The sequence below is a fragment of the Catharus ustulatus genome, chromosome 11 (assembly GCF_009819885.2).
Source record: "Catharus ustulatus isolate bCatUst1 chromosome 11, bCatUst1.pri.v2, whole genome shotgun sequence".
NCBI classification, from domain to species: Eukaryota; Metazoa; Chordata; class Aves; order Passeriformes; family Turdidae; genus Catharus; species Catharus ustulatus.
In genome coordinates, this window is record NC_046231.1 from 275,187 (window position 1) to 298,830 (window position 23,644).

The window sequence follows — 23,644 nt, forward strand, 5'->3', positions numbered from 1 at the left end:
GGCCGGTCTGTGCCCGCCGCCCCTCCGTTCCCCCTCCCCGGGGCCGGGCTCTGCCGCCTGCTCCTCCGTGCTCCCTCCCTGGGGCCGGGGCAAGCCTGCCCGGGCTCCTCCCCACTTCCACGGGGCCGGGGCAAGCCTTCCGGGGCTCCTCCCCTCCTGCACAGGGCTGGGCTATGTGCCTGCCATCCTGCATGCCCCCTCCCCGGGGCTGGGCTCTGCCGCCTGCCCCTCCGTGCCCCCTCCCCAGGGCCGGGCTCTGCTGCCCGCTCCTCTATGTCCCCTCCACAGGGCCGGGGCAAGCCTGCCGGGGCTCCTCCCCTCCTGCACAGGGCCGGGCTATGCCTGCCGGGGTGCAACCCCACCTCCACTTGGCATCCGTGGCCCTGCTGGCTCCCCACGTGGCTCACACCTCTCACTTCCGGGTTTGTAAATTTCCAAACTTTGTAGATCATATAAGGCGCATCGGACTATGAGACACACTTCAGGGTTCGGGGGAAAATTTTAGCCAAAAAGAGTGCACCTTATAGTCGTGAAATTACTGTATTTATATTTTATTGTACCGTGTGTTCCTGGGCATCTGCATTTCTGTCAGACTTTTCAATAGTTCAGCTGAGCATGTATCATTTCAGCAGACATTGCAGTCCTCAACATATTCAAAAATGGGTCAGAGACCAGATAAAGATATAAAGAACTTTTCTTATTTACCCTAGAATTTCACCAAACCCTCCCCTCCATATCTGTATTTCTATATGTTATAGATATGTAATTATGGGAATGAATCATACTAAAAAGACAAAGAGTAGTGACTCTGTAATTTAACTGGGTTGTGGGAGAGAAAGTACAAACTGTAGTGGCCAGATATGTTCTGAAGAAGAGAACATTGTGAGAGGAATGTGGAATGAATGTGTGTGAACAGTATTTCCTGAGCACAACTGCTGGAAGGGTGAATGCATGATGAGGTTTTAGGATTCATCAGGATCTCTTCTGGATTGTTCAGGAATTTATTTCAGAGGTGGAGAAGAAAAAACCCAGTGAACTGATGTCCTTCAGAATTTGTGTGTCAGTGTCCTTCTGAAGTTAACATTACTGATATTTTTGGTGATTATGTTTTTTCAAAACCTAGTTAAAGGCTGAAATTACAAATATTCATAGCTTCAGAAGACAGTCACTGAAGTGGCCCAATTCAGATTACATGAAATAATGGTCAGTGGTCAGAGGGGTAGAAATATGATAGATGGTAATTGACTATGACAAATTAATACCAGTTACATATTTTTGAAAATATAGGTATTGTAGCATATTTTTCTCTTCTTAAATAGAAATCTGCTCGTTTGTTTTTGGTGGTTTTTTTGTTGGTTTTTTTTTAATGTAGTTGAATACCTTCAACTCATTTATCTGTTATTTGGACCTAGGTAATCTACTTAGGTAATCCAAGGTCAGTTCCTCCAGTTTAAAGACCTTTTCAGTGTTTTCCTGCTAACTGAAAGATATTTAATTTGAGGACAAACAGTCAGTATATTTATCTATCATTAATTATCTGGCTTTGCAAAGAAGGGCTGCCAGTGGGCACCAGCAACTGCTGAAAATCCTTTGGAGGAGGAGAACCCTCACAGGGCTCTGTCACATGGGAGGCTCTCTGGGCACATTCATGTGGTGAAACATTCAGTCACCCTCCACAACTCCCTCAAATGCTGGGAAAGATTCTGAAAGGGCATAAGAAACAAAAATTTATGTGGGCTTGGAAAGGGCTGCATGGCCAGGGACTGAGGAAATAATTTAAAAACATGAGAGTTTTGTAATTTTGTGTTCCATTCCATGAATAAGCAGATGAAGGAAGAATTTACTGATTTGAGAAGCCAAATACAACTGGAGAAAGCAAAGTTTTCCAGGATGAGACAGGATGAGTATCCTCACTGAAATTTACCTCAAACTTGGTGAAACATTAAATCAAGAAATTGCAACATCTTTGTGAAATAAAGACAGTTTATTTTAACATCAATGAGTGACAGACGGAAAGGATGCTTTGCAAAGAGGCAGACAGGAAGAGAAGGTGAATGGAGCTTCAAGGCAGGAACGTGTCTAATTAAATCCAGTAAATCACTTCCTCTTTATCAATAGGGGAAAACAGGAGAAGGGAGGCCAGGTAGAATGGCTTTAGTGGTGATGTAGCTGCCACTGGGAGAAAGCCAAGTTGCAGTTATAAAGGATTACATTTATTATTAGCTGCTAGATGATAAATTTGTACTGATTTCCCCTGAAGAGAAAGTAGGCTAAAGAGACCCAAGATGTACTTATAAGATACAGATGTTGACTCAATACAGTGGTTAAAAGGGTTCTCCTGTAGTGAGGAGAGATTAGCTGGACAGCATCCCTGAAGGTTGTACATTTAGCATGTGAATAGTGAAAAAATGGAGCACAATAACAATGGAAGATAAATTTGAAACAGCTGAAGTAGAAATGAGATCATATAAGATCCTTTCAAGGATACTTTTTTTTCCTTTGCTTTTAATGACCTTAGTGGACTTGAAAAACAGTAGTTTGTCATAAGCTTTTAGTTAGGACTGTGCTTAAAGTTATTTTAGAAGTACTGAAGAGATAAAACCCCTTTTGTTTTAAGGTTTGGTTTAAATACCCAGTGGGTAATTCTTCCTCTACTGCTTTCCAAACAGGTGTTCTCCCACTTCCCTTTGAAGTCCTGGTGCTGCCACTGTCAAGGATCCCATCCAACAACTGCCCATTCAAGACAACAATTTTAGTTTTAAAACTTGTTTTAAACACTTTTCCACCAGAACCATATGCTGCATGCTTAGATATACCATAATAAATTCATAGAAGTCCATGGAATTAACCTTGTTTGAAGAGAAAAATCAGAATATGGCTTAGGATATTAGATGTTACAATTTTATTAAACAGCATGCAGATCCCCAGTGGATGAGAACTGCATGTCTCAAGCACAGCAAGCCAGGCTTCACACAGACCTCTCTATCTGCCCTCTCTGCAGATTGGTACATCCCGCTAGAGAAATTATCAAAGACTTCCAAAGCATGGGAGTGACCCAGGAAGTGTAGATAATGTTTGCAATGCAGATACAGTGTGAGGATGCAGATCAAAGGCACTGTGAATGCTGGGATTCAGAGTTTGGGCCCATTTTGTGAATTGGGCACATGCAGAATGTGTGCAGATGAAAATAGTCCCTTTTAGCTGGATATTTTCTTCTGTGCTCAGCTTCACTCTGTAAGTGATTTGTAAATGTCTCTTAGTTCTCCACAGAGATAATGAGGCTTTTTTTCAGCATGCTACAAGCCAGGCATTAGTATTCTTTCCTAAACATTGAATAAAATATTGTGGAAGGAATAGGAACTTAACTTCTATCAATTAATCTCTTCTAATTCAGTGTGCTGCAAGTAACTTCACATGCACATCTTACAGTAAAAAAATACTGGAAAGCACTGAGTCAGTCATAGCAAAGCAATGTTAGTAGACTCTTTAAAAATTTGACCTGCAAAATAGAGTATTAGGAAACTTAGGATGGCCATGAGAAAAAAAAAATCTCAAACAAAGGAGCAGATGCACAGCTAGTTTAGAGAATTTATTGGTTTAGCTTTCACATCGAAATTAGCAGCAAAAGGAAAAGGTTCTTTGCTCAGGAGAGTTGAATTTATCCATCGTTTTAACATTTTGTGCCATGAGCTAAAGCCACAGTTCTTTTCCTTCGGACTAGCTCCAGCAGATTCCACCGCAGAGCCTGTGGTTTGGAGCTCAAGGAGCTGTAAATTTTATAACCCTGTGCCCCGCTGTCAGAGCTGCTGAGTGCTCTGTCTGAAGTCAGGTGGTTGGTGTGTTAAAGGTACACATTAAACAGCTCTGTTGAGGAACTGGAAATGTTTAAGGAGGTTGTTTGCCAGCTGTAAATTTGGGAGCAAATGCCAGTTGGCTGAAAAGATGCTGGAATGTGTTCAGTTAAGTAGACTAGCACTGGAGGTCTTTCCAAATTTGTAGGTCTGATAACTTGGCTGAATATGCAGACATCAGTTATTGGGTTGTTAAGAAGGGGCTTTATAATGAATGCTTGAAAATACGATAGAAAACTTTTTAATGCTTGTTACTTTGGCAAAATTGCAGCTTTGCAATGGCATTGCATTCCTGCTAAAACTGGGTTGGACATTATACATCTTGGACAGTGGTTCAGCTGGGTGCCAGGCACTTCAAAACATTTTGTTTTTGTGCCCTGCAATATTTTTGGCTCCAATACAGTTCCATAGTTTGCTTTTGCCCTTTTTCTGCATAGCTGGAAGGATGCAGGAGGAGAGATAGCTGGCAGTGATGCAGCTCCTGCCTGGCAATCATTCCCTCTCATGGGTGGGAAGGGGCTCTGGCTTTGCCTGCTGGCTAGGAAATGGAGAGGAAGTTCCTTCTCCTGCCTATTGGAGTTGTGGCTGCTTCCCAGTGTGCAAGGAGGGGGTGTAGCCCAAGGTTTTACATATGTATGGCACATCTTGCCTGCTGGGCTGGATTTGCCCCCAGCCACTGCCCTGGCTGTGAGTTCCCTGCACCGTTGTGTGGCTGATCTCTAGAGGGATCTCATTCTCATGGGGCTTGTTCTGACTCATCCCACATCATTCCCTTCACTCTGCTGAAGATCCAGTAGAATATTGCTGTGGCAGGGGTAAAACTGCAACCCTTACCTTCTCATCCTCCCCTTTTCCTGTTCTGAGCTCTGTGTTCAGAATGCATTCCATCTGTTCCTGGCCTCCACTGTCACAAAGAGCACTTTCAGAAGACAAATGTTCCCCTAATACTTTGGGGTATTTTTATTAGAAAACTTTTAAACTTTGCTGCTTTTTGGTCCCTGGCACAGCACAGCTTTATGACAGTTGTCAGAAGCAAATGAGATGAGGACTAACCCTTACATGAGGTTTTGTGGTATGGACAAAACCTCCTCCTCCTTTAACACAACTTATTAAAAGGCCAGACAGACTTTCAGCCTCTCCACTTGAAGGAACACAGAGCACTTAATGAAATGGGAGAAAGTGTTTCTGCCTGCCTATGATGCTGAGATCTGTGCTAATACCTTAGACCTGGAGGATGAGTAAATGTAAATCAAAATATTTTGAGGTCTGGTCTGTAAAAAGAAACAGGGAAGGCATTGTTTTAAATGAAGAATAGTATTAGAGGGCTCAGTTCTTACTACGGTTAACATACTGCATTTTTTTTTCTGATGCTTTATGCTTCAGATATTTTTCTCAATTTGTCCTTGAGAGAAGAAGAGTCAGCACGTTACTGAAACCTGTTTTATCTGTAATGCCAGTGGACTTGGGGTTCAATATTCAAACTCTAGAACAGCTGTTTTAACAGTTGGACTTTTTGCTGTCAGCAGTCCGATAGATTTGTAAAAATGAAACTGTTACTTTGGCAAAATTGCAACTTTGCAGTAGTATTGCATTCCTGATGAAAACTTGATTGAACATTATACATCCTGTATTCCATTCAGAAGAGATGTTTTCCTTCATTTCAAGGGGCTGTTAAATCTTATCACCTTTATATCAAATAATGATGAATAGCCAAGGCAAAAAGAAAAGTCTTGAAAACCCTGGGAATGGTTTGAATAGAGCCCAGCAATAGGGCACAGAAGCACACAGGTAGTCTAAAATGCCCATGAATTAAGCTTGGATGGCTGAAAAAGTTCACATGAAATACTGAATTTACCTGAAGGAGTTTCTAATCTGAATCCTCCCAGGAGAAGGCACATACTCTACAATTCATTTGGAAGTATTTGCCTTTTGCAGCCCTAATTGCTTCACTCTCAGATTAGATCATTATTGAGGTTCCTGATTGAAATCAAATCTTTGGCTACTAAGAATGGAAATGATAGCATCTGTTTTTCTTTCTTCTAGAAAAGTAAACATTGTGCAGTCCAGATCTGTCATGTGTTCAACATTATTGAGCTGCAGGTCATGTAAATTTGGTCTGAATTTTCACTGTCATGGGCAATTTCTGTTTTCCAATCAGTACATTTTCAGAATACCTTAAAACCCTTGGCTGCATTTCAAAATGTTACTATATTCCTCACTTTTAAACAACATAAATGGGAGTTTGTTGCTATTTTATGGAACCAGTCTCTACAGAGATCAGTTCTACTCATATGGATTGCTTAAGTGCTCAGGTCAGACATGTAAACTTCTCTGATAAGTTATTAATATTCTGAATGGCAATAATTAACACAGACTTGAATTGTACTTGAAATGCTAATGCTTATCAAAAAGCATATTTAGGAACTGGGGTTAACTGCACCTGCTCTTTATGTTACTGTGACAAGATCCATATTGGTGAAGAGTTAAAACTCATTAGGGCTCTGTAACTGTAAACTCCCACACTATTTCTATGAAGTGGGGATATAAATGCAATTTGCTGCCAAAAGTTTCTAAAATAAATGTTGTTGAGTAGAAATTTCTCCCCAAATTTAGGTATGTGTCAGATGTTCATGCATCTTGCAGTGATTATAATTCAGTCTTGAAATGCGTATAGTGAATGAAAACTGCAATATAATTCACCACTAAAATAGTACACCCTTGAGAGCTGGGCTCCCTGAGTTAAATGACAGAGATTATTATTATAGTCAGTAATCACACTTCCTATAAATTTTCTAACACATTATGGTGAAATAGTGAATAAAAGACTTTTCCAATCCTTTTTGCCTCTGTAGACACCCAAGGACAGGTTCTCTCCTGCACGGAAGCTTTATCAGCTTCAATCACCATGAGAGAAATTCCTGCTGAGGGTCTTACAAACAAAATTTATCACCAGTCCGGATAGAAAAGAATTTTTTACAAGAAAGAGATTTGTGTTTTATACCCTCCACCTCAAGAACTGAGGAGCCATCTCCAGCCCCACAGCTGTGCTGCTGCTGTGCTAAAGCTCCTGCCAGGAAAGCATTTGAGTCCTGCTTGGTGGGCATGGTTCCTCTGTGCTAGGTGTGCATATGGGTAACACCTTACAAAGGTGATTTTCAGGAGGGGACTGTGTTTCTGCACCCACTCGTACAGACCTGCAGGTGTTTGTCCAGGCAGTGCTTGGTGTTTAGGAATTACTTTGATAGTCTTTCCTTTGGGTTTCCATAAAATTTCTCTCACATGCATGCTGTGTGTCCATATATTTTGTGTGTATCTTGTTTAGTTCATCTTCCTTCAGACTCTCAGAATCCTTTTTTAACCTCCTCCCCACCATTTAAAAAAAAAAAAAAACAAACCCCAAATATCTCTCTACAGATCCTGTTACAAGGCAAAAATCCTGGGATTTCTTGGGAATATACATTTGCCAAAACCAGCACTGAAAACAAGACATCTGTCAGAAAACACAGCTACTCCTGGGTGACAGTGCAGTCTGAGTGCTCGGCGACCTGTGGTGGTGGTAGGTGACTTTCCATTGCCAAGCCTCTTCTTTTGCTTTTCTTTTTAAAGCATCTCAAATCTTTTCAGCTGCCTTTAATTTTGCAAATATCTATTGATACATACAGGGGGTTACACTGAACACCTGGTCCTTATTTTTTTATCTGATAACTTAGAACACAGGGGAAATAACTTGGTATTGCCTTTAGAGTAAAAAATATTCATGACAGTGAGTCAGTCTTTTTTGTTTAGGTCAACCCATATGCATATCATATCTTCCTGTTGAAGTAATGTGGAAATTAATTATGCACCGTGATTTCCTCTTTTCTTGCACAGACACCTATTTGTTTTTATAAATCTTGCATGTTTTGTCAGTGAAAGTAAATCTGGGATGCAATCTAAGTAAAAAGCTGACATGTGGGAAGCCTGTAATACCGAAGGATACAACTGGGCACTGAGGGAAATGTTCCTGTATTGGCAAAAAGTTCAGGTGAAGTTCAGGAGTACCTTGCTGGTGCATTGTCAGAACTTCAGTTAATGGGTTATGGAAGAAAGATCCACCAGGAGCATTGCAGCCATAAAATATGAACAGCTGTATTTTCTTCCTTCCCTTTAGAAGGCTGCAGCATGGACATGAAAATGATGAAAACAGTCTTGTTTCCAAATCTGATTCACTGTGCCCATTGAAGCATGTGTGAGGTGAATGATAGCTCTCAGTTAAAAAATAAATCTATAAAATCACTTAAGGCATTTCTATAATTGTCCTGCTGCTGACACTTGATTCAGTCTAAGGTACAGGTACCTGCACAACTCTGGAGTCTGTAGAGATTCACTGTAAATATTTACAGAATGTTTATTTGTAGTTTTCAAGTGTGTGAGGAGGGCTCTAAGCAAGAACTGCAAGTGTCTGCAGGGCATTAGGATTTGAATAATTACTAATTTTTGCTGGGGGAACAGTCTGCAAATCTGTTGTTTATAGCTAAAATGTTTTATCTGACTTCAGTAGTATCTGTGCTACAGAGAAGGAAATCAATGTTAAAAACATGTCGCCGCATAAACCCATATTTTATTTAGTTCAAGTCAGTGCATTTGTAGCAAGGATGAGTTTAGACTTGTTTGGTTAAAATTGCTCCCTGCTACTTTTTTCTCTTACACTTGGAGTACAGGCTTATTACAGTGTATTCTGTTCCACAGGACACATCACAGCAAAAGCAGTTTGTTTGGAAGATCATCGTGCACGGGTCAACAGCTCCCTTTGTGGCCCCAGGACGAAACCTTTAACCGAAATAAAACTGTGCAACACACATCCTTGCCCAGCTCAGTGAGTTCTCTAGGGGTTGTGCCTGCTGGAATTGCTCTCCTGGGGATGAGCCCCTTGTGCTCTGCCAACAGGAACCAGGAATTGTTTGAGATGTGCTGCCCAAGGTTCCCGGGGGGTTTTGGGTCTGATAGCTAAAGCAAGAGCTGCTGAGGGCTCTGTCCCCTTGCTGGGGTGACACAGGGCAGCAGCTTTCCCAAGGGCTCCTTTCCTTGTCCTGAATCCCTGAGCCCATTTCCTGAGTAAAGTGCTGCTCCCCGTGACTCTCATTCCACATATTAGATTAGGTTAAAAGAGTCTTGTGCAGTGGAATTGGTGATTTTTGGACAAAATGTCCCACAGAGTATTGTGATGCCATGAAGAGGGCTATCTGAGCCAGATGAGTCGTCAGCAAAGACAACAATTTCGTGGTGCCCATAAAAATATATGTGAAGGCATTGCTTTTGTGAACAATCTTAATTTCTAAAAGGTGTAAGAAAGGTGAGATGCAAAGAAAGACATTGGCATATAGATAAGCACTTAGAATCCAGCTGGTCTAAATCAATTTAAAGACCAAGGGATTTACAGTGATTTATAGTAGGAGGGGTCCCTTGGGAAAAAAAAAAAAAAAAGTTGTGTGCTCATATAATTAAAAACAGTATTGTGTGGCTTAGTGTATAAATAGATAGATTAAAGGACACATCTTTCTTCCACTGGTAATTTCACTTTTGGATTCCTGACTTTGCAACCTCAGTATTATTGTAATTTTATATTAAAGATGAAAAAAGCTGTATTATGTTGGACAAGAGATTTAAACCTGTGGAACAGGAGATTTTCTAAATGAACATGTTTTAAAAATGAAGAGAGTTTCAGTCAGTGGGAAGTAAATACAGTTGAAGGTGCACTGAAGCAGAAGAAATGGCGGAAGGGTTCAGACCTAGCCAGGTCATCTGCTGGTTTTACTCTGGGGTGATAAAAGCAACAGTAAAAGCAGTTGGCTAAGCCTGCTCCCATATTTCATAAAGTATCCCATTTAATGATGTGTAATAGGAAGCATCCTTCTTCCCCCCAGTCTAGGAGAGGATGGTGGAGCAAAGCAAAGAGATGCATATGTTCTGCAGTGACTTTGGTTTTACTTAAAAAATCCATACCTTGCAATGTGTTGAACATGCCTAAAAATAGTGCAGCAATAGTTTGGAATTTCCTGCAAATTGAAAGAGTACAACAGAGTACACAAAACTCAAATGCCAAATTACACATTACGACCACAAAACGACAGAGATAAGGTTTAAATAATGGTACCTTGTGGCATGAGAGCCCCAGGTTACTGCTTCAGCAGTTTCTTTGGATTGTGTTTAGCCACATGGTTTGCTCAATACCAATTTTAAGTAATCTTTATAACAAAACACAATCTTTTCAACTTATCTTCTGTCAGAACTATTTTTATCCAATGAACACAGAAATATATTGTCTGTGGTGTCTCCAGGAGCCTGTCTAAGCTTTCTGTTTACCTTTGTTTTGATGTGGAATCATTATGCTATAAAGCTCCATCCAAATCAGATTTATTTATATTGACCACACATAAAATTTCTATTTCTGATAACCTGAGATCCTGATGTATTTTGAACATCCACTGATATAGATTTACTGTGAAAATGCCAAATATCCATTTTGACACAGAGTACAATGTTTTCATACTGAAATCACAGCTATTCTATCATTTACTACTTTAAAAAAAATTAATGAGTTGAACCCTAAAAGGAGTACAAAAAGAAAAGATGCAAAAGCCCCAAGCACCTCCAGGGAAAAATTGTATAACTCACTAATTAATTATTCTTAAAATCCTTAGGATATATTAATTCATGGAGGATCTATATGTAGGACCATGCCTTAAATTAACAGGCTACCATTCAGCTGAGTGAAACTGTGCCAGGATATCTCTGCTGAGGAATCTGCCCAGAAACCCACAACACGTAATATTTCCCATAAACCCAAGACTGCCAACAGGAGCGGGGAAAAAAAAAAAAACAAATAGAATTAATAAATACCATGGAGGAAACAAAAGAATGTTTAATAGCCAGCAAATAAAGCAAACCCAAATACACCAGGCAGAACAGGCAGGGGATGGAGGTGACAGATGAGATACAAGGGTGTCAGTTTGGGGACATAAAAGAGGTGACAGACTTGTAAAAGCCATTGAGGAATAATTGCTGCAAAAGAATAAAGGCTGATTAGTTTGAGTGGGACCAAACTGCTGTCCCACACAGAAAGGCACCAGCACTGCATACTGCTGCTGTTGGATTTCAGAGCTGCCAAATCTGGTTATAATTATTTAGTTATTTGAACTAATGAAAGATACCCTTGGATCACAGCCCAGATAATCTTGGAAAATGAAAGTTTACTAGAGGACATTAGAGTAAGTTTGCTACCCTCTCCTCTGTGAAGAGGGGAACTTTCTGGGCAGTTATGGTGAATAAACTCTTAAAATGAACACTTTTGGTCACTCCACCAATGACCATGGTCAGAAACATCAAGGCAAACTAATTAAAAGTGGTAATATGGATTAAAACTCTTTTCTCAGAAGTTTATAGTTCAATGGCCCAAATATTTATACATCAGACACAAAAGAAACTTCTGACGTGTTCTGGAATTACATAACGGCTGACTTTTCACATTAATATTTCTTTGTCCTTAAATTAGTGCCTTTTACATTTCTCAGTACTTTTGGCAGTTCCTGAAGTTGCTAGACACTGAGAGCTGGGATTTCTTCTGATTCTCAAAGACGTTTTTCAAAATTAGACTTTTAATGAATTTTTTACAAATTAAAATTAGCTTTGTTTTTCAGACAGCTGTGAATAGACAAGCAAATGGGATGCTGTACATCTTTCACACACACAAAAAAGACAAAAAAAGGACCAAAAAAGCTTTCTTGTCATTAAAACTGTATGTAAGCAGCTGTTCCAGAGGTCACAGGATCAATGCTGTGAGAAACAGCGGAAGCAGGATAGGCCAAATGGTCAGATGTGAGACAAAAACCTTTTCCATGACATTAATTACTAAAAATCTGCCAAACTCTTTAAAAATTTTAAATTTAATTTCAGTGCTGGGTCTTTGAATAAAAGTTCTCAATGAGTCATCATTTAGTCATTCATAATTTCTTATGCCTTTTCACTTCTGTTTTCCTGTCTGACTGTGATTACAGTCTCACATTGGAAGCCTTCAAGGACAAAGACACTTGGTTGCATGTTTGCAAAAGTGTCCTCCAAGGCCTGGAGACACACTCAGAGTTCAAGAATAGAAATAGTGAGCAGCTCCTGGCATTTCACAGCTGAGCTTAGCCCAAGCAATTGGCAGTAACCTTCAGACTTTGTCACTTGAGGGACATGACGTGTAAGCTGCAGCCTTCCTGTGCCTGAGCACACATTGCCCAACAGCTTGTGCTGGTTAAATTGCCTCTGTTTTATTTAGATTCTGCATCAACTGTCTGCCAGATTTATTAGTCTGAGGATGTGTAAATCATTGAGTCAGAGAAACATAAAGTCACAGTGTGCTTTGGGTTGGGAGGCACCCTAGAGCTCATCCAGCCTCACTCATCTGTGGCAGGGACACTTCCCACTGTCCCAGGCTACTCCAACCCCAGGGTCCAACCTGGCCTTGGGCACTGCCAGGGATCCAGGGGCAGCCACAGCTGCTCTGGGTCTGACGGAAATGTCAACATTTGTCACCCTGTGTGAGTGGAGTGTATCTCAGCACAAACGGTCAGTATGTACTCAGCTAAGTTCTATCTCAGCTAATTACATCTTCTAGTTACACCTTTTAAACACTTCACCAGCCTCAATGGCAGCATCCCTTTCAGTCCCTGTGGAATTCCAAATTCCAGGCCCAATTCATAGGCAAGCTGGTTCTAGTGGATAAAAGCTATAAATAAAAAATACTTGCTTTTCTAGTTGAGTGATTTAATTTTATCCTTAGCAGAAAGTTCCATGCTTTGGAAATAGGATTATGTAACTGCAGCTCTTTGATTGCTTGAACAGTACACCAGGAGATAGGCTGAGCAGGATCCCTGGATGGTTCACATGATAGGTGACTGGCTTTATTGGTGTTCTCAAGCTGATTGCACTGCTGTGTTTCTAACCCATGTTTCCTCCTTTAAGCTGGTCAGCAGGTGAGTGGAGCATGTGCAGCAAGACTTGTGGAGGGGGACAGCAAAGTCGCCACGTTGAGTGTGTCCAGAAAAGGACTTTCCAAAGAGAGGAGGTGGTGGCCCATTCCCTGTGCCCTGTCAGTACCCCAGCACAGATACAGGTGTGCAGCAGCCAGGACTGCCCACCTGAATGGAACCCTGGCCCCTGGTCTCAGGTAATTTGGAAAAAATTTATGTTTTTCTCTGCTGGCATAATGAAAATACTGCAAAAAATTCTCCTCAAAAAGAAGAACAGTTCAAACTTTGTGGAGATCAGTGCTTTGCAAGTGGCTTTTTTGCTTGAAGATAATGTGTAAATCATGTTTTTATGAACATGTAAACTAAATATGCACTGTAACCAACCTTTAGAAGAGCTGGCACACAAGGGCTTGCCAGAAATGGGCTCGTGGTGTTCTTTTAGGTACATACAAACAGATGGATAATTCTTTCTGGGTTCATAATTTAAGGATCTATGAATTCTTCAGACCAACAACCCTATATGAGACTACTTCCCAAGCAGTGTTAACTTCTCTCAGGGATGACAGGCAACCAAGGAATGAAGAAATATTTGGGGTTAGAGTTGCATATTAATGCACATGCGTTATATGGATTGTGGGGTGATAAATTTGTGATTTAGAGATTCACTACTCACTTCTATGCTTTTGCCTTTGTTAGAGTAACTCTCCTGTAAGCTGTGCTGCTGTAGGTATTGCATGAGGGCAAATTCCTGTGTGCACCCTGCTTTACATACCTGACACTGAAATATCTGAGCTAAAACCACACAAAACTCATCTCTGCTCCATCTTTCACTGCTACTGTTGCTGTTCATGTAAGGATAAATTAAGTACTGACATATCTAGGGTTTAAGAGACAGCTGACAGTTCCCTTATAATTTTTCCATCTTCATTTAGTGGGATTCAAGATGGATTTCAATTAGCTGAAAAAGGTATTACTTATGTGTTCTGTTCTTGGTACTGTTACTCTTTAGGTGTTCATGAGCATCTTGACCTCAGCACTCCCAGCTGAGCACAGAGTGCCCCTATATGGGGTGCACTGTAATGCACAGTAATAGAGGACTAACTGTTCAGTACTCCAGCTCAACACTAAAAAAGAACTTTTTCTTCCAGTGTATCTCAAAGAAACCTGAGGGTGGCTGAAGATTATATAAATCAGGTCTTCAAATGCATTTACACTTTCAAACTTTCTTTCCTCTAAGACAAACAAACAAACAAATAAATAAATAGATAAATAAATAAGACAATTATGAAAAATCTGTTTTCCTCCTTTTTAAGGGGTGTAAAATTCAAGTTGTGATTTTCAAATAAGCCCACAAGAATTCAGTTCACCAGTCCTGCTGAAATGTAGTGAACATGCCGACTGAACAAGTTAGTAAAGGTATAAAAATTCAGCTGAAAACTGTTATATTGCAGACTTAGAGGTGTTAAGAGGAAAAAAAAAAGTAAAGAATAGAATTGAAGAACGGTTTGTATTGGAAGGGATCTTAAAGCCCATCCAGTGCCATCCCAGGGACATCTCTCACTGTCCCAATGTCCAGCCTGGTCTTGGGCACTGCCACGGATCCAGGGGCAGTCACAGCTGCTCTGGGCACCCTGTGCCAGCCCTGCCCACCCTGCCAGGGAGGAATTTCTTCCTAACTTGTAATCTAAACCCAGCCTCTCTGCACTAATCAGTGTCATTTTAAATGAAAACATCCTTTTCTTTGTTTGGGGAAGGATTAAACCCACAGATTTTCAGCATGCAGACATTTCAGTTGCATCCTCAGCACAAGGGTGCTTTCATGGAATCTTTTAAAAACATTTGTAATTTGATACAAGGAGTGATTCTGCCTTGGAATGTGTCCCATAAGTAGAAAGAACGGTTAGAAGAGGATGCAAGAAGGTAGGAAGCTGGCAGCATTATTTCAGGGCTCTTTGCTTCATTTCATCACAAATGGCTCCTTCAGGCATTCTGCTGTATGTAAGGCAGTGCAAACCATAGCATGTTCCACTGAGCCACGGCTCAGCAATGCATATTTATTCTGGTGACTCCTCCTAAGCTGCAGTTGGCAACTAAAATATCTCCCTAGCCATTGTTTGTATCAGATTCTGCCTTGTGATGAGATTCCTTTGGTGGAGCAGTTATGTGTCGATTCCCTGGGCAGCTTTCTCTGCCTGGATCTCATCCCTCTAGGCCAAGGTGAGGACAACATGACAAATAGCTGAGAGCATCCTGCCCTGGGACATTCGGTGATGGGAGCTTAGGACCAGTTTTCAACTCTGCTGAACACGGAAAAAATAATTCTGACAAAACCATTTTTGCTCACAAAAGCCTTTTGCTCACAAGTCCAATTTACCTCATCTATGGAAAAGAGATACTACTTGTCCTACATGGGGACTGAGAGAGGTCACAGCTTACATTAGAACACTTATGACAATGTTTTAGAAGTGACACACAGATGTTACTGTTCCTTATTTACTAATAGAATTTCAAGTTTACTTATATCACGATGGCAGCTGTGCAGCCCATTAGCCATGCTTTCTGTGCTCTGCTGGAAAATGCAAATAATGCAAATTTTCATTTTCTCCAGTTCAAAGAAGTGTTTCTTTCCATCACAGTGCTCCAAGACTTGTGGGAGAGGTATTAAGAAACGGGATGTGTACTGCAAGAGTACTGGTTCTCCCAAGGTGAAAATCATGCCTGAAAACATGTGCAGCACAGACTCCAAGCCTGAGTCCCAGCAGACCTGTGTGCTTGACCGCTGTCCCAGGAATGACCGGCTGCAGTGGGTGACTTCTGCCTGGAGTGAGGTAAAGTGGGGTACTTGCCACTGCCTGCCCTGGCTGCTCTTGGGAATGCTGGCACAGGGACACACACAAACATGGGGAGGAGAGAAAGCTGACCTGTCCTTTGGAAATGAGGTATTCTAGTGAACCCCAGGTGCTGTGAGCCCCAGATGTGGATGGATGTACCCAATGTCTTTGTTAATCACTGGGGTGATTAGCACTGGGGAATGACTGGGGTTTGTATTTCAGTTTACGTTAGGGAGCATGGGGTTTGTGGGATTATGTGATGTTTTCTGCTGCAGTTTAGGGTGTGTGACCATGCCCCCTCCCCTTCACTTGGCTCTGTTTGAGAGGCTGCAGCTCTGTGCTCTGCTCTGCAGTGCTCAGCCTCCTGCGGGCCCGGCCTGCGGCAGCGAGAGCTCAAGTGCGGAGAGAAGAGCGGCCATGGGAAGCTGGTCACCTTCCCTCAGAGGAGGTGCAGGAACATCCAGAGACCAAACAGCAGCCTGGAGGAGCCCTGCAACCAGGGAGCCTGTCCGTCTCAGACCTTGTACAGCATGGTGTCTGGCTGGTATTCCTCACCATGGCAGCAGGTAGGAATGGGAACCAGAGGTGGGATGGCACAGGGGAGGTGCCTTCAGTGCTGGCAGCACCAGTGCCTTCTGCAGGAGCCATTCCCTAGGGAGGAACACACCACTCACTGAGATGGGATGCGGTCCACATCCATCATGTGCTTCAGTGCTGCTCAGTTCTTTGTCCTGAAAATCAAGAATGTCACCTAAAAATGTTATTCATGCTTGAGAGGCACTGCATTCCACACTCATTTTCCAACACTTTCTTCTCGGTCTTCTTCAAAGTGCACTGTGGTTGAACTGCAGCATTATCTGTATGCACAATGTATTTGAGCATCTGCACAGATTGCCTGGAATTCCCTAAATACTATGATTAATTGTGGGATCAGTCTGTATTTGTTTCTACATTCTTGCAAACAAGCTTCTGTATTTCTGGAACTTATCTACTTTATGAGTCTTACATCAATGAGATATGTACTAATTTAATAATATTTACATGAAACAATGTATGCCGGACAATTCCAAATCAGATGAAAATGATCACATTTATCTTAAAGACAACTTTTCATGAAACACATACAAGTAAAAGGCTTATTAATTTTTAAAATACTTCATAGCTCTTCCTGCAAAACTCACAGTGGTTTTTGCCAGATACTGCCGTAATTATGGTTCCGATGGGAGTTTTATCTGTGTTCAGGCAGCAGGGTTGGGCCCAGAGCCTTAGAGATCAAAAGAAATCCATGCAGACAATCAGGAATAGGTTTCTGAAATGTTCAGTTTCTGTCTCAATGCCTAAGCAAGGAAGCAGATTTTCAGCAGAGTCCTTAAATAACCAAAAGACACGTGTCTTTGCAAAGTTGGTCCTGATGGGGACTGGTGAACAGCAGCACACCTGATCCTGACCTCTTTTGCTCTGAAAGTCTCATGCAAGGTGCTTGCAGGCTCCCTTTTGGCTTTAGGGGCTCTGGGGGTGTGCAGTGGGAGCCAAGGTTGTGTTTCCCTTGCAGTGCACCGTGACCTGCGGCGGGGGAGTACAGAGCCGGAGCGTGCAGTGCCTGCGCCAGGGCCGGCCGGCTGCTGGCTGCCTGCCCCAGCACAGACCAGCGGTCCTGAGAGCCTGCAACACCAACTTCTGCCCAGCCCCTGCCAAAAGAGGTAAAACTCACCTCAACATGCTGCAGCAGCCTTGCTGCCTAGAGCTCTGCACCCAGCAAACATCACCTTTTCACTATACTGCTGATCTGGCCTGCTCCTTCATAAATGTTTTTTTCCCAGACTTCCAGATTCACAGTAACTCTCTGATATTAACAGCATCTCTTCTTCACCAAGTGAGTCCTCTTAAAGCAGTCTTGGGAGTAAACTGGCACTGGAGATTTTAAAAACAGGCATATGTGAAAAGAAGTATGTGAAAAAGTCATGCTGTTTGGTTCTGAACTGCACCTTTATACTCTCTTGTTGAAAAACACAAGCATTCTATGCTGGCACTGCTTTTGATGAATAATAGTAACTTTGGAACTGAGAAATAAGAATTTGCCATGTACTTTTAGTCTTCCAGACTGCACCCAGCTCCTGGGATTCCAAAATTGCTTTACCTAGAATGTCCTTCTTACTGCTTCTGACCAGTGCATGACATGCAATCAGGGAGCAGGAAATTAGGGTCCTTCTCCACTTCCATGTGTACTCTATCCTTCCACCTCTTCAGTGTGAGAAGGGAGGGGGAGCAAGAGGTTTTGTGCAACCTGGAGTGATGGAAGGGAAGTCTGAGCACCACCACAGACAGAGAGTGGTGCATTGCCCTGTTCCAGGGATTTGCTTATAGGATGGTCACTGTTTGTGACCCCTTCCTAACTGCATGAAAAAAACCTCATGGAGGTCCATGTTTTTCCCACATAATCTAGTTATCTAGGTATGCTAAAGCACTTTAAACAGTAACTTTCAAAATACTGCACATTAATTGACTTGTTACCTTTTAAAAACTGGGAACTGGAAGCAACCTCTATAAAACCTAGGCTGGATTGCATGGGGAAGGTGGTAATGGAGCTGGGAGCAGAGGTCAAGCTCTGACCCTGCATCTTGTGAAGTGACATTAGCCAACCACCTCCACGTCTGCCCCAGTTCCTTTCATTCCCAGAGTACAAAACCCCAGTGAGATCCCAGGAGAACATTCTGCTACATCAGCTCGAGACATGCAGGGTGTCAGCCTCATCTATCAGGGCACCTGAATCCAAACAAGGGTATGGAGATGAAATGCTCCTAAGAGGGATAAGTAAATTCTTCTGCTGTTTCTATCAGTAAATGTTCCTAACACTTCAAATTAACGTTCCTAAAAGGTACTGCTGTACTTTGGAGTTTCGGTATAACTTCCTTTTCTGCTAGGATATAGCAAGGACTTTTCTTTCACCCCTGTTTTCCCCTACTATATTTCATGTCTGAAGTACTGTCTGTTATTAATTTTGGCCTCTGCCTCTCCCCTCACATCTGCAGGAGCCCTTTCCCCTTTATTATACCTGGGTCGTCAGGCTCTAGAGATCAATTATCTCCTCCCTAACTGCTCACTAACTTTCTGTCTAAAGCAGCAAAAAGAGAAGAAACCTGCTGTGCTGGAATCACACTGAAGCAAATCAGTCTCTATTATCAGCCATGCAGCTCCAGCTCAGTGATCACAGGCAAGAAGTTAATGTTCCAGGGAGAGTTTGCACACTTTACTAGACAGACTGGGTCATTTCCATCCCTCTCCAGATGCAGTTACGGTCACCGTAACTCCTGGTAAATGCAGCTGCTTCAGATGAATGAAAATCTAAACAACTTATAAATACTTGGGTAAATAGAAGTAAAGACCTGACTACCTGATGCCCATCCACTGAATTTTGTGGGACTCTGTGTTCCTTCCAAGAGTCCTTGGATTAGTCCCAATTTCAGCCATACCTATATTAGCACTGACCTCTGATCTTCAAAGGGGGCATTAAGATTTATTAACAGGGCTTCCTCAGTGCCTCAGTGCTTATACACTTTTTTAAACAGAAATTATTATTATTTTTTCTTTTTTAGTTTACCCTTTCATGGCAGGAGAGCTCCTTCCTGTCTTCCTAAAAAGAGCTTTCCTTCCTTTGTGTGGTGTGTGCTTTTCATCTCCTGTGCGTGTGCCTTGGGTCCTCCCAAGTTCTGTCTGGTGGCAGCAGGTGGAGGAATGGGAAGGCTGGTGCTGAACTGCCAGCTGGATCCCTGCTGACACTCCATGCAGAACAGAAAGGCAGAGCTGTGGGGTGGGAAGGCTGCAGCTCAGTCCTGAGCTCCCCAGCTCCTGTTCAAGAACAGCATTTTCCTTCTGTACCATTAGAATTTAAAGACAAGCTCGTGTTTTGAAAACCTGAGGAAAAAAGGGCATATATTAGAAGAATTATTATTATTAATTTATTTTATTTTTCATTCAAATAAATTTGATGGTGATTAAAGCATAAAATATCCCCTTTGCCATCATATAAAAGGGTATAAAAAAAGAGCAGTGGTGATTAAACCAAAGGAGTTGCTACAGAGAGATGGAGATGCCTCCTGGCCCACAGAACGTGCAGAAGTTGTCTGTGCTCTGTGAGGGAGCATTTATCTGCTGTGACTCAGTAACTGATCTGAGAATGCAGACAGTGGTGGCTAGATTTTTGTTCAGTCTCCTTGTAAATTCCTTTTATTGACCATGTAAACAGTAATTCTGAGAGTTGAACAAATCTTTTCCCATGCTTGCAGGAGATTTCAGTTTGGCTATAAATTTTGCTAAACCCCATTGAGTCTTACTGCTCTCCCAGACATGGTGAATTTGTTTATAAATCACCCAAATGAATCATCACTCTCCTCTTTTAAAGATACATAAAGCATCCACTGCAAAACTGGAGAGAGGAGCAGCTACAAGGTGCTTTTACAGCAATGGAGCTGTGTGTATAACTTACAACTATACATAAATTGAAGAGTAATAGGATTTCAATTGAAAAATATAATTGGGCTGTATTTGTAGCTAAAAGCTGGGCTTTTGAGAACTAACCACGGTTAGCAAGTCTCTTCTCCCATTGCAGTTAATTAAGATTTTGCCAACGTGGCATAGTCAAAGTCCTAAAAGCCTGACTCGTGACACCTAACTGAAGTGTCTGAGAAAAGAGATTTCTGAGGTTCCCTGAAGCGTGGAAGGGACAGGAGGAAGTGTCTCCAGGAAGTGCTGGAATGCAAGCCTGGAGCAGAGCACTTTGTGCAGGGCCCAGGCATTTTGGGTTTTATGAGGTCTGTGAGCAATGAACTGCATGTGAGGATGAGGATGGCAGCCAGCAGTTGGGATCAAATATGGAGCAGGCTCATTTGTATGAGTACCTGGCTTTGGAACAGCATCTGTAATCAGAGATGCAAACACAGATGGCTTTTTTCATCCTCTAATGTGGAACTTACTCTTGTCTTCCTGAGCTACAAAGTGTGCTCCAAATTTTTTAATTCCTTCAGCTTTTGAACCCCATAATATTAGCTCTATCTCAATCAAGGTAACAGATCTCTTAACAAAAATTTAATGGCTCTTAAAATAAAACAAGAAACTAGTATTTTTGAGATGAAAGCTCATTCATGTTTCCTCTCCTTTGAATTGAGTCACTCACTGTGTTTTTAACATTACCAAAGCATACAAGGGTGTGGGTCTCTTGCCTGATTTGCAGACTTGCTAAAACCCAGTCTTAAAAACCCAGTCTTACATTATTGCTTGGGTTCCTCTCCTTCAGATGATCCTTCCTGTGTGGATTTCTTCACTTGGTGTCATCTGGTGCCCCAGCATGGTGTCTGCAACCACAAATTTTATGGCAAGCAGTGTTGTAAATCATGTACGAAGAAGAACTGATAGCATCGTCTTATCTGAACCCTGCAGTGATTCTCTTCTTCAGTTCATGTTGGAATTATCTCTGCTTTGAAGCAAGACATGGTGCCACTTAAACCACTGATGGAAGACTTTTTTTCTAGGGGAATGTCTGAGGTACAGTAATTGTTGGATATGTGCTGGAAAAGGAATGTTTCTTTCTTATTTTTTCTTAATTTGCTGACCTCACTAAAGCACAGGGTACTATGGATCACTTGAACACTGAGACTCGAGGGGAAGTTCTCTCTTTGGAAGTGTCATTTTGCACTGTCACGTGCTGCCAGGAAGAAAGCAAGGCGAGGGAGCCTTTTGTGGCTGATTTACCAGAGAGCAAAGCAGGAGAGCTGGGGAGCTGGAGAGGAAAGAGCACAGCACCAGGAGCATGTCCTGTCCTGGTTTTTGTGATGCTGTCCCGGGGTGAGGAAGCTGTTTGCTGCCCCAGAGGGGCTGGAGAAGGGAACGACACACGTGTGGCCACCAGGAGTAAATCGTGCACTACAAAGATACTATGGTGCTTCTCTACCAGACTTGCTGCTGGAAAAGCAAGCTGTGCATCATGCTAATGTTTTTATACTTTTTGAAGAATTCCTTTTCTGCTTTGTGTAGAAACTCAGAGGTGGTTAACTAGTAACTTGAAATGTATTTCTAGAAATATGCAGCGTTAGGATATTTGGACTTTTAATATTGCTGTGTTACAAGTGAAATAGAATTTCATATTTCAACTAACTCAAGGAACTCGGATTGGTTGAGCTCAATGGTTATGTTTTCAACTTTCTAAGCCCATTAGATACGTAATTTTAAAATTTAAACTTGATATTTTAAAGTAGTTTTGTTTCAGAAGCTAGATTGTTTGAATGCCAAGATATATGAAGAATCTCAAATCTCTCTGCAAATTTTGATTCATCCATTACCCAAAGGAAATAACAAGAATATTACAGTCCGTTAATTCATGCTGTACTTCTCTAAACAGTTATTTATTCACGTTACACAAAAAAAACCCCAAAAGGCAAGAAAAGATAAGTGGATTATTTACTCTTACCAATAAGAAGTCAATTCTATTTTTATACACTCTCCTGATACTGGTGTTTAGTTCAGAATCCAACATGCTGATATTTGTGGCTGTTCAGCATGGAGATGTTGACGGCCCCCTGTATCAAATGGTGCCATTCAGAAGTTTCTGCATTGAAAAATCTCCGGCCTATTTGCCAAACCCACTCAGACAGAGCTGTGTCCTACTGCAATTTTCTGGGAAGTGCCTATGAGGGACATATTTATCTAATTCCACCCAATCCCACAACTTCGTTTGATGAATGTAATTCAGCTTGAGTGTTTTTTTTAAAGCATGGTTTCAGTGTAGGATTAGCCAGCTCAGCACTAATGCCAGACAGTGGACACTTAAAATTAGCAGTTCCTTCTGAAACAATTTAAATTAAAAACATGTATTCTGTGATACTCTAGGAAATGGTTGGAAACATAACTCAGCCTACACTGCTCTGTCTTGATATCAGACATTGTGTAATTACAACCTTTTTTCCAGGAAAACTACAAGGTTGTTTTTGTTTTGTTTTTATAATTTTGTCCTTTCTATTATTTGATGTAAAATAATTAATTTATTAATGCATAGCTTTTCCTTTATATTTCTTTGCTCACTTCCTTAGGTGAGAACTGAGGAAAGAAAATGGTAGTGTCACAAAGTATGAATTGTGGTGTAAAAAATGCAAAAACTATAAGTGTAATATTTAATTATTTTATAAGCTTTGTAATAAAATAACTGTTTCATTATATTTGGAATTACAAAATTCATTAATAAAATATGGAGGTTATAAGTAAATATCAACTGTTATAAGTGCTGTGTGCATTCCCTTGCATCTTTGTTGATTGTCCCATACAGAGGAGGTTATCTTGTTTTTCTGCTGCTCTGTAATTGGGAGATTGGGCCCAAAAAGGCAAAAAGGGGCAAAAATCCATGGTTTTATATGCATGACAATACAAAAGGTAAAATACACAACAATGTATGTGCAAGACAAACCTGAGCTGTGGCTCCTCTCGGCAAAGCCAGAGGGGATTTGTGTATCCCAGAACCGGCAGGATTCTTCCCTGTCTTTGTCTGCAAGGTGCTGCTCAAGATAAGGAGCCTCACTCAACATAGCATGAGCTTTTACAGCCTCTGCCCTCTGCCTGGGGACACTTTATTTTCCTAAAATTGGCTAAGAACTTTCCAAGCCAATCCCTAGGAGGGAGGGTATCATTTCACTGATCATTTCAGATGTATTCTCCAACACATATTGGTGCTTTTCCCTTCGTTCAGAATCACTCTGTGCTCTCACAAGAGCCAGTTATTCAGAGGGCTGTTGATAGAAGTACTGAGATGCCTCCGACACACAGAACACTCCAGTGAGCAATAATAGATCAGTCTGCTCCTGAAGTACTCCCAGCAAGAGCTCTTTGGAATGGGATTTGGACTAGTGATTTAAATAATTAATATGCCCACACAGGAATTCAGACTATAAACTGCTTGGTGTTTGGGGCTAGAATTTGGAATTAAAAT

At 41.5% G+C, this 23,644-nt stretch overlaps 1 protein-coding gene across 3 annotated transcripts in view; it reads left to right on the forward strand.

Moving 5' to 3' along the window:
• ADAMTS18 (ADAM metallopeptidase with thrombospondin type 1 motif 18) overlaps positions 1-22,927 on the forward strand; it is an 87,073-nt gene extending 64,146 nt beyond the window's left edge. For all 3 annotated transcript variants that reach the window (XM_033069905.1, XM_033069907.1, XM_033069908.1), the window contains exons 17-23: positions 7,266-7,407; positions 8,580-8,706; positions 12,837-13,041; positions 15,481-15,672; positions 16,029-16,241; positions 17,228-17,375; positions 20,966-22,927. In XM_033069905.1, the coding sequence (XP_032925796.1) occupies positions 7,266-7,407; positions 8,580-8,706; positions 12,837-13,041; positions 15,481-15,672; positions 16,029-16,241; positions 17,228-17,375; positions 20,966-21,081 (1,143 nt within the window). In that variant the 3' untranslated portion in view covers positions 21,082-22,927. The remainder of the gene's footprint in view (positions 1-7,265; positions 7,408-8,579; positions 8,707-12,836; positions 13,042-15,480; positions 15,673-16,028; positions 16,242-17,227; positions 17,376-20,965) is intronic.
• The last annotated feature ends 717 nt before the right edge of the window (positions 22,928-23,644 follow it).